The 14,777-nt window shown below is 32.9% G+C and overlaps 2 protein-coding genes across 3 annotated transcripts in view; one reads left to right on the top strand and one right to left on the bottom strand.

Moving 5' to 3' along the window:
• LOC119830385 (amidophosphoribosyltransferase-like) overlaps positions 1-9,856 on the bottom strand; it is a 25,568-nt gene extending 15,712 nt beyond the window's left edge. The window contains exon 1 of one of the 2 annotated variants that reach the window (XM_038353382.1): positions 9,689-9,856. The gene's annotated coding sequence lies outside the window, so the exon portion shown is untranslated. The remainder of the gene's footprint in view (positions 1-9,688) is intronic. The other variant, XM_038353384.1, reaches the window with a different exon arrangement.
• A 508-nt stretch (positions 9,857-10,364) lies between these two features.
• On the top strand, positions 10,365-14,519 carry LOC119830386 (multifunctional protein ADE2-like). Its single transcript, XM_038353385.1, has 8 exons — positions 10,365-10,530; positions 11,175-11,378; positions 12,436-12,693; positions 12,814-12,939; positions 13,031-13,116; positions 13,423-13,591; positions 13,862-14,079; positions 14,171-14,519. The coding sequence occupies exons 1-8, from the start codon at positions 10,512-10,514 to the stop codon at positions 14,369-14,371; spliced, it is 1,281 nt and encodes a 426-aa protein (XP_038209313.1). The 5' UTR covers positions 10,365-10,511; the 3' UTR covers positions 14,372-14,519.
• Positions 14,520-14,777: the final 258 nt, after the last annotated feature.

Below are 14,777 nucleotides of genomic sequence, written 5' to 3'. Positions count from 1 at the left end.
CAGATTCGAAATTCAAATGTAATATTTTTTTATAATTAAGTGTAACAGTATTTATGGCCAGACTAAGTATATTTTATAATTAATTATGACTGCACTTGTGTGCTGGTATGTTGTGTTTATTTCTAGTTCCTTCTATGACATACAACGCTCTTTCTTACAAAAGAGGCCACCGTCGTTCCTGGTCCCGAATATAAAGAATGATATCTATAGAGAAAGTTGAAATATCTTCATATCATCATCATCAGCCCATATATGTTCCCACTGCTGGGATGTGTCCCAGCAGTGGGAATATGCAGGCCTCCTATGAGGGTTTAGGCCATAATCCACCACGCTGGCCAAGTGCGGGTTGGCAGATGTCACATGTTGAACTTTTGATTCTTGGACATGCCGGTTTCCTCACGATGTTTTCCTTCACCGTTTTAAGCAGTGGTGATGTAATCCACATGTGCAGATAAATTGAAAAATCAATTTTATTTCCTGCACGTTCGCCCCGGTTTCGAACCTCGACTTATCGATTTTGAAGTCAGAGTTTCTCACCACTGAGCCACCACTGCTTAGGGCCCTCGGAGAATGAACGGTGGGTTATGTCGGATTCCTATCCGATATATACCCCACCGTATTCCTTCGAGCCGTTTAGTGAAGGGGCCACGGGAGCTGGTTATTATTCGTTTGCGACACCCAAATTACTCCTAAGCAAACGCCTCATATAACGGTTCTAACTTCAAATTGCGAAGTTAATCTTCAGTAAAAGATACTAAAGTTTTTGCCGGTAACAGGTATTGCGTTTTGTAAACGTTTATTAAAGATTTTTTATATAACAACAGTGTAACACATAAATGATTGATTTCTAAAGTATCCAAGCATGACGGTATTGGTCACGCAAAACTGTTTATTATTTCATTTATATTTCACTAACATCTCGAGTTTTTATTGGGCATTATATATCGCCGCTTGTTAAACCGACATATTGTAATCTAACTCACGAGATTATTATCTATCTACAAATAGTGATTCGAAACATTTGCTTGTAATTGAATGCATTACCTTTCATTAGACTATTACGCCGAGGACCGAGATATACCCCAAGCGTCACGTTGCGTATGTTATCTCGTATGATTTACCGGTGATGTAAATTTTTACGATGACATACATTTTAGTAAAGTCATCTATCATCATATCCTCAGCAGGCGAAAAGAAATTGATATACATAATATAACACAAGAACAAAATGTACACTACAAATCTATACTAATATTATAAAACTGAAGAGAGTGTTTGTTTGTTTGTTTGAACGTACTAATCTCAGGAACTACCGGTTCGATTTGAAAAATTCTGTCAGTGTTAGATAGCCCATTTATTGAGGAAGGCTATAGGCTATATATGTACCACGGGCGAAATCGGGGCGGACCGCTAGACATGCATAACCCTAGCCCTTGCCCTAGCTGTATTATAAATTAATTATCAATTAATGGTCTATAAACTGCATCTCGGACGTTTTAAAAATATGTCGCTTGAGTCTTATTAAACAGTAACCTATAAGAGTACCATAACGGTTTTTAATTTTATACCAGGACATTATCGCATCTGGTACATGTGACACCTGGAATACCAGACTAAATTCTCTAGTCGTACTATATTTCACCCACCTCCTAACTTAGGGCTCGTCCATTAATTACGAAATTATTGAAATTTTGTCAAGACCCTCTCGCGAGATTCTTCGACCCTCCCCATCAGCATCTCATATAAATAGATAAAATTATATCAAATTACAAACATCCTCACTTCCACATATTTTCATCATCATTAGCAAAAATCAAAACAACTACATTTACCAAACTAGATCAAACAACTCAAACAAGTTCGTCGAGGTGCAAGTTCAAATGATGAAATGTTACTCCGCAAAAGTGAGTTATTTTTAACTATACGCAATCTTAACCTCCTTGTCGTCAGAGCAGGCGTGATCAGCTGTGCAGGGGGTCACTTATCTAGTGACATTACGTTCGTATATTTCCACAGTACATCAACAAACACGCCACGATAATAGTCACGATAAAACAATTATATTTACTGCTATCATTCAATGGACTAGTTAACGGTATTTTACTTTTTTCCTAGCGAGCTAGATAGAACCAGACCTATTTAGAAAAAGGTTTTATGATATGCTAGCTACGCCCCGCGGTTTCACCCGCGTAAGTCAGTATCCCGTAGGAATATCGGGATAAAAAGTTGCCTATATTTTATTCCAGTTGTCCAGCTATTTCGACAACAAAACTAAATAAACAACCTAATAATATAAATGCGAAAGTTTGTAAGGATTTGTGTGTGTTTGTTGCTCTTTCACGCAAAAACTGCTGAACCGATTGCAATGAAATTTGGTACGTAGACCGCTGGACAACTGGAAAATATATAGGCAACTTTTTATCCCGATATTTCTACGGGATACGGACATACGCGGGTGAAACCGCGGGGCGCAGCTAGTAAGATATAAAACTGCAAAAAATTGGACACCCATCCAAATTATGACTGTGCCAACAGTTGCTTAGCCTCGATCGATTTTTTTTTATTATTTCTTATTATATCAACAACAGAATTACACCTCGGAAAATAAGTGTACCTATTACGGTTCATGCATTATAACATGGTGACAAACGTACGGACGGAAGGGCAGACGCACAGCAAATCTAGCTTAGCAAAAGTGTCCCGTTTTACCGAAAACTAGAAAGGAATCAAAATTGAGAACTGAAAACCAGTTCCCCTCGAGTTTTAAATTATTAGTAGTTGTTTTTGGACAACTCATTTAAAGTACGCCCATTCACAAATCCAATGACCTTCCATATGTTTATAAACAGATAATATATCTAAACACCACCGTAAGTAACTGGATCGAGGATAGGCGCATAACTCAAATTGCAATCCGGTCATTACCCTCACCAAAGCAATTGCCTGACAGACAAGCCATGATTAAATCAAAGACTCGTCTCGGTTAATTGCAATGGCAACATTGAATGCTAATTCAAATAGGTACATTCGTATTGGATAGTTATAGTTATATTATAGTAGGGGAGCCCAAGAGGGGATTTTGGGATTTACTCGAGCGCGTCAGATTATTATAAGGGAACGTACCTTACCTATTACTAAGTACCTCCAGAAAGTATGAGCAGTTAATACTGGTGGGTGCGCTCACAGGAGCCGCAGAAAATTTAAAAATATCGATAATTCTTTAAGGTTACGCTCAAATTGTCAGATTAGCGAAATTTGGATACTTTATGTTGTAAATAATCCGTAATATCTTTATCTGACGCGCTCGAGTCATATATTTTTATATTTTACCTTTTATTTGTAGCCACGAAATTACCACATAAATCGTAAGAATAAGTTATATTTTATTTCAGTGATATGCCAATGCATTTAAAATATCAAAATCTCACGTGCTTGAGTATTTCCACAGCCCCGTTTTTCTTTTACAAAAAAAAAAAAATATCAAAAACCTTTCTCCACCGCTAAAATTGAAAACACTATAGGACTTTTTTTCTTGCTATCGTGTAATCTGCGAATTCCAATAGGTTTCTGAAACGCTCGAGTAAATACACATTTAGCATCTCGGGCTCCCCTACTATTAGTTCTTTGTTTAAAATGTAGAGATGTAATCTTTTATAGTAAGAACTAGCTGTGCCCCGCGGTTTCACCCGCGTAAGTCCGTATCCCGTAGGAATATCGGAATAAAAAGTTGCCTATATGTTATTCCAGTTATCCAGCTGTCTGCGTACCAAATTTCATTGCAATTGGTTCAGTAGTTTTTACGTGAAAGAGTAACAAACATCCATACATCCATACATCACTTACAAACTTTCGCATTTATAATATTAATAGGATTTATTGAAGAAGTTTTACAGTATTTTAAATTACAATAAATTTAGATATAAAATAATTATTGTTAGACCTATGATTTTTGATTATCAATATAGGTACTGCCGTACAAATATGCAAATAGTCTACAACAGAAACATTTTAAAATTCTACTAATATTAAAAACGTGAAAGTTAGTAAATATGGATGGATGAATGGATGTTTGTTACTCTCTCACGCAAAAACAGCTACATAATATCTTTATTAATTGGTACCGAGATAGATTATAGTCTGGATAAGCAAATAAGCCTTTGTCACTTTATACCACGTGAGTGATGCCGTGGGTTACAGCTAGTAGTCTATCTATATTTCTATTATAACGAAACCATAATTCAAAAGAAAATCAGTATAAGTCATCTCATTCGTGATATTTTATACCAAATCTACCCCAAGTCCATTTATTCAGAAGTAACGATCAAATAAAGAAACAAACGTACCTACATAGAGCTAATATTCATTAAAAATTTACTAGCAACCCTTTTCCAAGAATTTTATATTTTACTTTTACTAAGAGTTTTATATTTTATTATTATATTTTACTTACGTAAAATATTGTAAACCATGTTTATTGTACGATCATTTTCACAATCCAAAAACGTTATATGTATACGTCATATATATCAGTTATTAGGACAATAAGCTAAGTACTAATGAATAAATGATATATTCACATCAGATACTGACACCGATCTGGTGCAGGTTTGTGGTTTTGCAATCGCCAATAATTATAAGGTGTCATTACACTGAGGCGATATTTCTTACGAATAAAACTTATATTTACTTACTACTGTACTGTAAAATATATGTACTCAATACAAAAGGTTTTGTTAATATTTAAATTCACTAGCTGTGACCCGCGGTTGAAACCGCGTAAGTCCGTATCCCGTAGGAATATCGGTATAAAAAGTGCCTATGTGTTATTTCAGTTGTCCAGCTATCTACGAAGCAAAATAGTATTATTATTCACCAATAGATGTCAGGAAAAAAAAAACACGAATAAAACACGAATATGACATTTTCTAAAAAAAATTCCTAGCTAGATCGATTTATCGCCTCCGAAACCCCCTATATACCAAATTTCATGAAAATCGTTGGAGCCGATTCCGAGATTATATATACAAGAATTGCTCGTTTAAAGGTATAAGATAAAAAATATATGTACTCACTTATATTTTATTAATATCTTAATATATATAAATCTCGTGTCACAATGTTTGTCCTCAATGGACTCCTAAACAACATAACCAATTATAATAAAATTCGCACACCATGTGCAGTTCGATCCAACTTGAGAGATAGGATAGTTTAAATAATTTTAATTACGATAAATGACAACCCGGGCGGAGCCGGGGCGTGCAGCTAGTATATAAAATTAATGCTTGCGGTTTCTCTTATACCTATCCCTCATACCATATGACAGGAAAATTCATGCAGGTTGATTAACGAAAATACATTACTGACTCGATTCAGAAAAAAATCGGTTCAGGATATAAAAATTTAGGGACATAAAAATACGTATAAAACTTGTTTTTCTGTATGATAGACCAATAGCAATCAAAGGAGCACACAAGGCAAGTAGACTTGGGATGGACGTGGGACAATAAGAAATGGGTATATAAGGTTAAGGGGATGGGAAAGGAAAGTGGCGATCCACTAAGGTATTTTCTTATAATTTACTACAAAGTAAATAGGTATCTTTTCCAGTAACGTAACGTTTTTTCTAAAAACATCCTAGCATATCAGAGACCTATTGCACAAAATATATTGTAAAATAACTTCACTATCGTATATAACGTAAATGGAAGCTAACCCAGCCTTACACAGTACGAACTAAGTAATTCCCACTCCGCTGCTCCGAATATTTATATATTAAATTATTTAATTAGGCAACATTTCGCTTAGAATTGCAAATAAAAACCACGCAAGAACCGTTAAATTTTATGTTGCTACTAACGTGCTATTAATAAAAAATGTTGTTTTCCTTTTTTGAGTTGACGCATTCCATTTTAAAATGTGTTTGAATTTCTTATGAACCAAAAAAAATAACGTGTCCAATGTTCATGCAAAGAAATAGGTGATGTACGGAACATGTTTTAGGTAGTTTTACAAACAACATAATCTAGTTTAATAAATTTTCGTGTTGTAACCAAATTCCTCCAATACGACAGACTAATTTTAATGAAAGTATATAGCACAATCTTTTAATTAAGATAATTACCATATATATTAATTTATTTCAAATTTATTTAATTATTTTATTAATAATATGTTATAAATTATTTTAGGGTTATTTAAGTTATTATAAGGGTTTACTGATAGCGTTTGCCGAGTTAGCTAGTATAGGTTTATATATACTAGGGGCAGTGGAGGTTCCGTGGTTAGGACCTTGAGCTTCAATCGAAAAGCCGCGAGTTCAAATCCAGATAAGCGTGCAAGAAATATATATATATATGTTTTTAATTTTCCACTCATTATCCACACCATTGCTCGATACGGTGAAGGAAACATCATGAGGGAACCGACTTGTCAAAGAATTAAAAACTTCGACGTCACGTGACATCTGCCAACCAGCACGTGACCAGCACTTTGGCCTTGGAGGTTTGTTGCCTGAACCCACATAGGAGTCCCGTGTCCCTGCAGTGGGAAAAAATAAAGGCTTATCGTGACCTAAACGAGCAGTGTGCTTGATATACTACGGATTAAGATACTCAATTATTCATATTTATAATTTCCGATGTTGCTAAAAACATCCTAGCATATCAGAGACCTATTGACTTACAGGCCCTCGAATATGGGCCAATAACACAATCGCTATTAACTATTATTAATTACGAGTAAATTATTGCCTATCGACGCGTAAACAAATATTCATATATTCTATCTAATACTACGTCATTTGGTTAGGTAAGAGTGATATTAACTAACTGCAAGTAACAAATCATTGTTTACCATATTATTAATTTATTGTCCTTATGTAAATTAGGCAGTTAGATCGCGTTAATCCTTGTTAAGGCCTTATTACTTATTAGTCATTACACACCGTCGTCAATGTGTCTGTAAGTATCTTTAAAATCACGCAACATTTTTTGTTCTTTTAATAGATATAATGATACAATAGGAAGGTTTATGTGTATATTAATAAACATTGATTTAATAGTGAAGAAATAATGTTATTTTTCAGGTACCTAATGTGATGTGATATTTCTAAGATAGCAGGAAATCTTTACGGAATCGAAAAAGGTTTTACTCCAAATTTTATTCGCGCGTAGCCGCGGTCAAAAACTGGTTGTCAATATGCTTTTATAAATTTATAGCTTTCCGCTCCAGGTTTCACCCGCGTAGTCAAAGAAAATTACCAGTAATAAATATCAAACTTACAGCACCAGCTATCGGGATTTTTAATGAATTCAAATTTACCTCATTTCCATTGGAAAATCAATTCAGATTCTTCTTGGAATGACATGTTTTCCTGCGATAAAAAGTCACTCTGTTGCGACGTTAAAGTAGGACAAACAAACAAACCAATAAATTTACGCGTTTAATATATGAGTACGTACGTGCGTACAATACGGGGGATGTGATAATAGATAGTTAAATAGAAAATCTTGGACTAAGCCAGGAGTGTAACTTATATTATTATTAATATTCTTGTAGAGGGAGCCTGCTTGAAATTAATTTAATCAAAGGAAAGCCCTTTTTGTGAATGAGTGTGAGTTTAATTTATAATGGCTGCTTATACAAAGTATAAATTTATGAAACATACGTACTATTACCAACTATGACAACCAGATTTTACTTGACATTTAACTACATATAACCTATTAATACATAAAATAGTAAATTTGTACTATTGCCTAGTATTAGATATCAAGATAAGCATAGGACGTCATACCCACTAAGTTATCAATATTTTTAAAAACAATCTCAAAGAATTGCGCACATAAAGGGTTATTAAATATAATATATTGATAATGTAATTTTAGCTACAATTTGGGACTTTATAAGATAAGATTTTATGACCTCTGACACTTGACCTCGAATATCAACACATTATATACGTAACAACAATTCTCATTATTGCTTCAGCAATTAAAAGAAAACTAAAGGTAAATAATATTTGCCTGACAGACATATTTTATAACATTATTTAGGTCAGAATGTATCTTTGGTAATGTCAGAAACTTAAAAAATGAATTAATGTAATAATTAAAAAAGCATGCGAAGCGAAAACACAATGTGCCTGGTCTGAATCTCGCGTTATGTTATGTATTAATAAAATAAAATATATTGATTAATAAAGTAAAAATCCGCCGATCAACTAGGTGACAGTATTATAAGAAAGATACTTAGTAACCAAGACAAATGTCTCTTTTTTATTAAATGAGGTAGTTATTTTAGGTAGTATATGAATAAAAAAATTGCGCTTCAATCTTCTCTTATTATTTTATATTCCAACATTATCTTATTTTGGAATAAACATGGTTTAAACAACAGACAAGGGAAAGCTTTCCATTTGGAAAGTGGAATACTATGAATAAAGGCCGAACAAACTGCATTTTATTTCTAATTATGAAAAATAATCTATTCAAGCTTTCAAGGAACACTTTTACAATAAAAAAAAATAAGAAACAGATAATACCATTTTAGACATTATATAAAAAAATAATACTTATATGTACATTTGTCCGATTATCCGATTCAGCAGAATTTTGTTCAAGATTTTTTAGATTTCAAAAGCTTTAATTTTATGTTATTTGTGAAAATTATATTGAATTTAAATACATTTCTTTTTTTTTATTACGATAGTATTAACTTTACAATTACTATTGCATTAACTTTACATTACTATTACATTTATTTTGTTCAATTACAATAACATTAACTTTCAAGTTTTTAATTACATTGATTGTATTTTTTTACTAATGGGACAGCAATCAATCTTATAAATGTATATTGGCTCATCATAAAAACACTCTGCCTTTAGATAACCACAACTTTGTAACATAGTTTGTAATAATTACACAATTGAATCAAAGTCGAAGTTCTTGAATTATAAATATGTCATTGTTAAAGGAGAGGCGTGATAAGTATATAATAATTAAATTAATGATTAACTGCAATAAAAAAAAATATATTTTTCTCAATAAACATTGGGGAGTGTTGATAATTGTTAGTTTTTATATTTTTGCACAATTACAAAACTTTGTACCTAGTGTGAATTAATTAAAATAAACTAGAAATTATAACTGTATAACATATTGAACATGTAGGTACATAACTGGTCTTAACTATTGACCTCATTGGTGTTTCTTTAACAAAAAAAATTTAGCATTATTTTGAATGTCCAATGATCTACAAAATATAAAATCTATTTTTCCATGCATAATATGTCAACAATAGCTCGGGACGAAGAAAAAGTATAGCAAAAACCGTATCTATTTTAGTTACAAGACTTAGTAAGAAAAGAACAAGCAATACTTAAGAAAAAAAATTAAGAATAATTTTTAAATACTCATGAAACTTTTTAACAGCGCGATGTCAGATAATTAAAAAATAATAATAAATAACACCAAAATCATATTTGTGACCATGTGCATATGTTTAATGACATTTCAAGATGACCATACCACATATAAATATACTTTATTTATTGAATAAAACCAATTGCGATGGTAGACTACGAAATTTAGTCGGGTTGTCATAATTTCCGTAAACTTACTGTCAGATTTATTATTTAAAATTGTATTAAGAAATATTTATATAGTATCTAAAACACACTTACCTCTTATAAAAAAGAAACACAAACAGATAATATTGTTAGATTTGTAAACAACGTTGGTTGTTGAAGCGTAGAAGAGCTACAAGTATCAAGAACAAGAAGTAATTGAGCACTTGTTCATTATTTGAATTTGAATTGAAAGTTCACTGCGCGTGCGACTAAGCAGGAGTCTCAGTGACAGTGACAATTAGGTTTACAGAGCGACTCAAATAATTTGATACTTTGAATTTTTGCGTAGCAATTATATGTTGAGTTATTTTAACTAGGTACTTATAAATTTATATAATTAAATATTAAATAAATATGTGTTCAAAGTACGATTCAAAATTTGGGTGTGTTAATTTGCTAATTGTGTGCCTTCTTTGGTCAGTATTCTGTACATATCGCCATAAATATTGAATTGTACTTATATTAAAAATTTAAATGTCGTTGATCGTCGACTGATTAAAAATATGTTATGCAATGTTTATTGTATAACATATACATAATCAGTCGTTGTCAAACTACAATATCTTACTTATATATGGAGTAAGTTAAGAGTAAAATAAATACAATTTAAACAATAATTCTCCCTGTGATCATGAAATAAATCTATTGTTTTCAAATAAATTTAATCAGAAATATTCATCAATAATCATGATTGCACAATCCAAGTGTACAAACATGTTATCTTTATTAGCTACCCGTCAGACAACTGCGTCAACGAAGCACATGGTGGTCTCAGATGCTTCAACAAACTTTATAAAAGGCACTCGCTGAGCAATTGTCGTGCGATTTAATTTTAAACAATCAAATAATATATTCGATTGAATAACTTTCCACGACCATGGCTCTACCTAAGGAAGGTAAGTGTTTTATTAATATTATAGCACATGGTATAACCCGGCAATGTTAAAACGATCTTGAATGTGCAAAAAATTTAAGTGTTTTTTGACATGTTTACAACAGAGGCATCTATGTTCGTGACCTTGAAAATAAATTACGATCAATTTTGGTGTAACGTACACAGGTAGATTTTGCCTATAGTATGTATGAATGGCCATGAATTCAAAAGGAGCAAATAATATGCTGAGTTTTATTAATTATTTCACATGCACAAAATAAATAATTATGAACAGATTTCGTTGATTCTTTTTTTTTTTGAAAGCTGATATCTCCCGTGTGGTTCCATTCAAATTTGGTCTAGTTCTAATAATTCAAATAAGGTTTAGTTTTTTGTTGGAAATTATTATTAATTTTTTCTTACGTTTCTATAGTTTTTCGATTTATGTAGTCATTTTTTCACTTACGTCTGTTAAAATAACATTTTATATTATGATTTATAGTTACATAAAATAGAAAAATGGATTATGGATCTCTCGTGTGTAGGTGTTGTTACACAGTTTACACATTCGCAATTTAAGATGACGATAGATTATGGATAAAGCTGGATTATTATTATTCCCCAAACATCTATTTATTCTCCAATACAACGTTTTTTAAATTTCAGTTGTCGGTTTCAAACTAGGAGACTTGATCATCGAAGGTAAGACAAAGCAAGTATTCGACTTGCCGCAAGTTCCTGGACATTGTATGCTCATCAACAAAGACAGAATCACAGCTGGCGATGGCGTCAAGGCGCACGATATGGCGGGAAAGGCTGAGATATCCAACCAGACGAATGCGAAAGTCTTCGAAATTCTTAAGGCTGCAGGTACGCAATGTTTTCACTACTTACCCTGTATTTCAACCAGTAATATTGCCTCACATATCCTGATATAGTTGACTAGTTCCATTACCTGTTATTAATTATTTGTGTCCATATTATGAGCTAAATGAGAAGACCTGTTAAACTGGCCAAGTATTGAAATGATTGAAAATATCCTGTTATTCTTCACCTCGGTTCCGAATTTAAATCTCTATCCGAACTATATAGATACTGTTATATAAATTATATCAATAAAAAATTGGTGAAGTGACAATTATCGATATAATAGCTGCGCCCCGCGGTTTCACTCGCGTAAGTCCGTATCCCGTAGAAATATCGGGATAAAAAGTTGCCTATATGTTATTCCAGTTGTCCAGCTATCTACGTACCAAATTTCATTGCAATCGATTAAGTATTTTTTGCGTGAAAGAGCAACAAACACACACACACACACACACACATCCTTACAAACTTTCGCATTTATAATATTAGTAGGAAGGATAGTAGGATAGGATTAAAAGCATTTAAGCAACCGCGGAATAATATTACAATGTATAACATTCAGTGTCAACTTTATTGCATAAATTCTCTCCCACTTCGTAAACATGTTTATGTCAATAAGATATGATTTAAAAATAACTAGATCAATCAATACCTACAGTTAGTTTACAAATGTATTGTTAACATTATGACCTCTCGATGTACGAGATAATCTCAATCGGTGAAATTACATCATCTTATTTATAAGGTCATTGATTACAAACAGATACCAAAATGAAACAATTATAATGATAGAGTAGAAAAATAATATTTCTTAAGGCTATGATAATTTTTTGCTTTATGACGCAGATAGGCGACAACGAGATAGTTAAAACAATTTGAAGATCAATAATAGAATTATCATCACAGGTACTTGTACCAAATAATCCATTAATATTTCAATCTTCTACTACCATTCCTTATCCTTACTTACATGTTAAGCATACACTTAAATCCAAAAAGATATAGAAATTTTATTTTAAATAACAGTACCCACTAGTTATAAAGTCTTAACAATTCACAGGCATCAAAACGGCCTTTGTGAAAATTGCGTCGCCAACTGCATTCATATCAAAGAAATGTGAAATGGTACCAATTGAATGGGTGACACGGAGATTAGCTACTGGTTCGTTCTTAAAGCGCAATCCCGGTGTACCTGAAGGATTCCGCTTCACACCGCCCAAACAAGAAACCTTCTTCAAAGATGACGCTAACCATGACCCGCAATGGTCTGAAGAACAGATTGTGTCAGCTAAATTCAATGTAAATGGCGTCGAAATTGGTAAGACTGATTTTTTAATATTTGTCTTCGTGTTATATTGGGTTTAAAGCGAATTGGTAATTGGCTCTTTCTTGTTTCGTAATTTTATTAAATATTTTTAAATGTTGTTAATTATTTCAGGGCAGGATGAAGTTGATTACATGAGAAAAGTAACAATACTCGTTTTCGAAATATTGGAAAAGGCGTGGGCTCTTCGCGATTGCGCTCTTATTGATATGAAAATCGAATTCGGAGTTGACTCTGATGGTACGTAGATTCGTGTACGATTTGTACCGTTTCTAATGCAAAAAATATTGAAATATTTAAATGATTTTTATTGGTATAAATTGAATTTTAGGAAATATCCTTCTCGCTGATGTTATCGACTCTGATTCGTGGAGGTTATGGCCTTCCGGCGACAAGAGACTGATGGTCGATAAACAGGTAACTTTGAGACACATTTCACAAGAAAATCATGCATATTATAATGATCGCAAATGATTTGAAAAAATGACGTAATCTTAGTTACAACTCTTCTTCTTCTTCTTCTAACTTACAACAAGAGTGTCCTGAAAGCCCATTTTTCTGTTTTTAAAATCCCATAAGGATAATAACTCAAAATCATATATTTTCTCAGAATGTCCCGTAGCAAGTAGCAAGACACTGAATTCTCTAGTTAAATAATATATAAAATACCATGTAAATATTGCCTTTGTGGGCATCTATATTATGATTTTTATATTATTATAGGTATACAGGAATCTATCAACAGTAACCGCTGCTGATTTAGACACAGTAAAACGTAACTTTGCGTGGGTGAAAGATCAATTGGATCACTTGAAGCCGACCGTACATCACAAGGTTGTTATCTTCATGGGCTCTCCTGCGGATGTTGAACATTGCAAAAAAATTGCCAAAGGTTTGTCACAATTTTTTCCCTACATTAAGATATCATGGGCGTTCATGGGCGATGGTAGCACTTTCAAAAAGGCGACCCACTAGCTCTATTGCCGACAATGACTTAATCTAAATGAAAAAATAACGTTGTCCTATTTAATCATATTATGTTTAGCTAAAGCACTTTACCTGAGCTAAAGAAAACAACCACTCCCAAGAATATCCTGAAAACTTAATAAAATGATGAATTAATAAAAATATTCTGATTAAATCATACATGTATAAATTTCAGCTGCCCAAGAACTCGGTCTGGACGTCGATCTACGAGTAACATCTGCGCACAAGGCAACCGAAGAGACTCTTCACATTATGCAACAATATGAGGATACCCACGGTGCTTTGGTCTTCATTGCTGTGGCTGGAAGATCAAACGGTCTTGGCCCAGTGTTATCTGGCAACACTTCATATCCTGTCATCAACTGCCCACCTCCATCAGATAAACTTGTTCAGGTAATTAAAAAAACGTTAAATCTTTATATACTAACTTTGAATAACTGACCAGCATGAACACTTCTGAATGATAACATTATATTTATTCCAGGACATCTGGTCATCTCTCTCTGTACCCTCCGGTCTTGGATGCGCTACCGTTATCTATCCCGACAGCGCGGCTCTGATGGCAGCACAGATTATAGGTCTGCAGGATTATATCGTATGGGCCCGTCTTAGAGCTAAACAACTGGAAATGGCAGCATCCTTAAGAGTCGCAGACAAGAAAATCAGAAATTTGAGCTTAGATTAATCTAAGATTTTTTAACGTTACTTATTGTTATTTCCATCGAATATTAGACGTTGAAGTTTCGAACTGTTATGATTAGATTCTCTTTATATGTGTTCGTTAATGTTTAAAATAACATTCCATGTTATATAATAAAAATTACTTTATAATATATTGCCATCTATTATTTTATCGATCCTTTTTTCCAAATATATTTGATTTATTTCTGTATAGTGTATTATAACATCCAAAGTCAATATAAAAAATCATCTCACGACCCCACTATTTTATAAGTAGGCATTCTTAGCTAGTCATTAGTTTTTGATTCGTATGAAAATAGTCCTCATATTATCAATTAACACGTTCACTGCTGAAACACACCTGTTGTGTAAAAATGCTTCGAACCGAGTATGCGTCTTCGCACGCCTAG

The sequence above is a fragment of the Zerene cesonia genome, chromosome 11 (genome assembly GCF_012273895.1).
Source record: "Zerene cesonia ecotype Mississippi chromosome 11, Zerene_cesonia_1.1, whole genome shotgun sequence".
Lineage (NCBI taxonomy): Eukaryota > Metazoa > Arthropoda > Insecta > Lepidoptera > Pieridae > Zerene > Zerene cesonia.
This window is presented reverse-complemented; position numbering and strand designations above follow the sequence as displayed.

Excerpts from the sequence above, each read along its gene's own strand:
- LOC119830386 (XM_038353385.1), top strand. Across the intron at positions 12,694-12,813 it reads TGTAAATGGCGTCGAAATTG|GGCAGGATGAAGTTGATTAC; the intron begins GTAAGACTGATT and ends TAATTATTTCAG. Across the intron at positions 14,080-14,170 it reads CATCAGATAAACTTGTTCAG|GACATCTGGTCATCTCTCTC; the intron begins GTAATTAAAAAA and ends TATTTATTCCAG.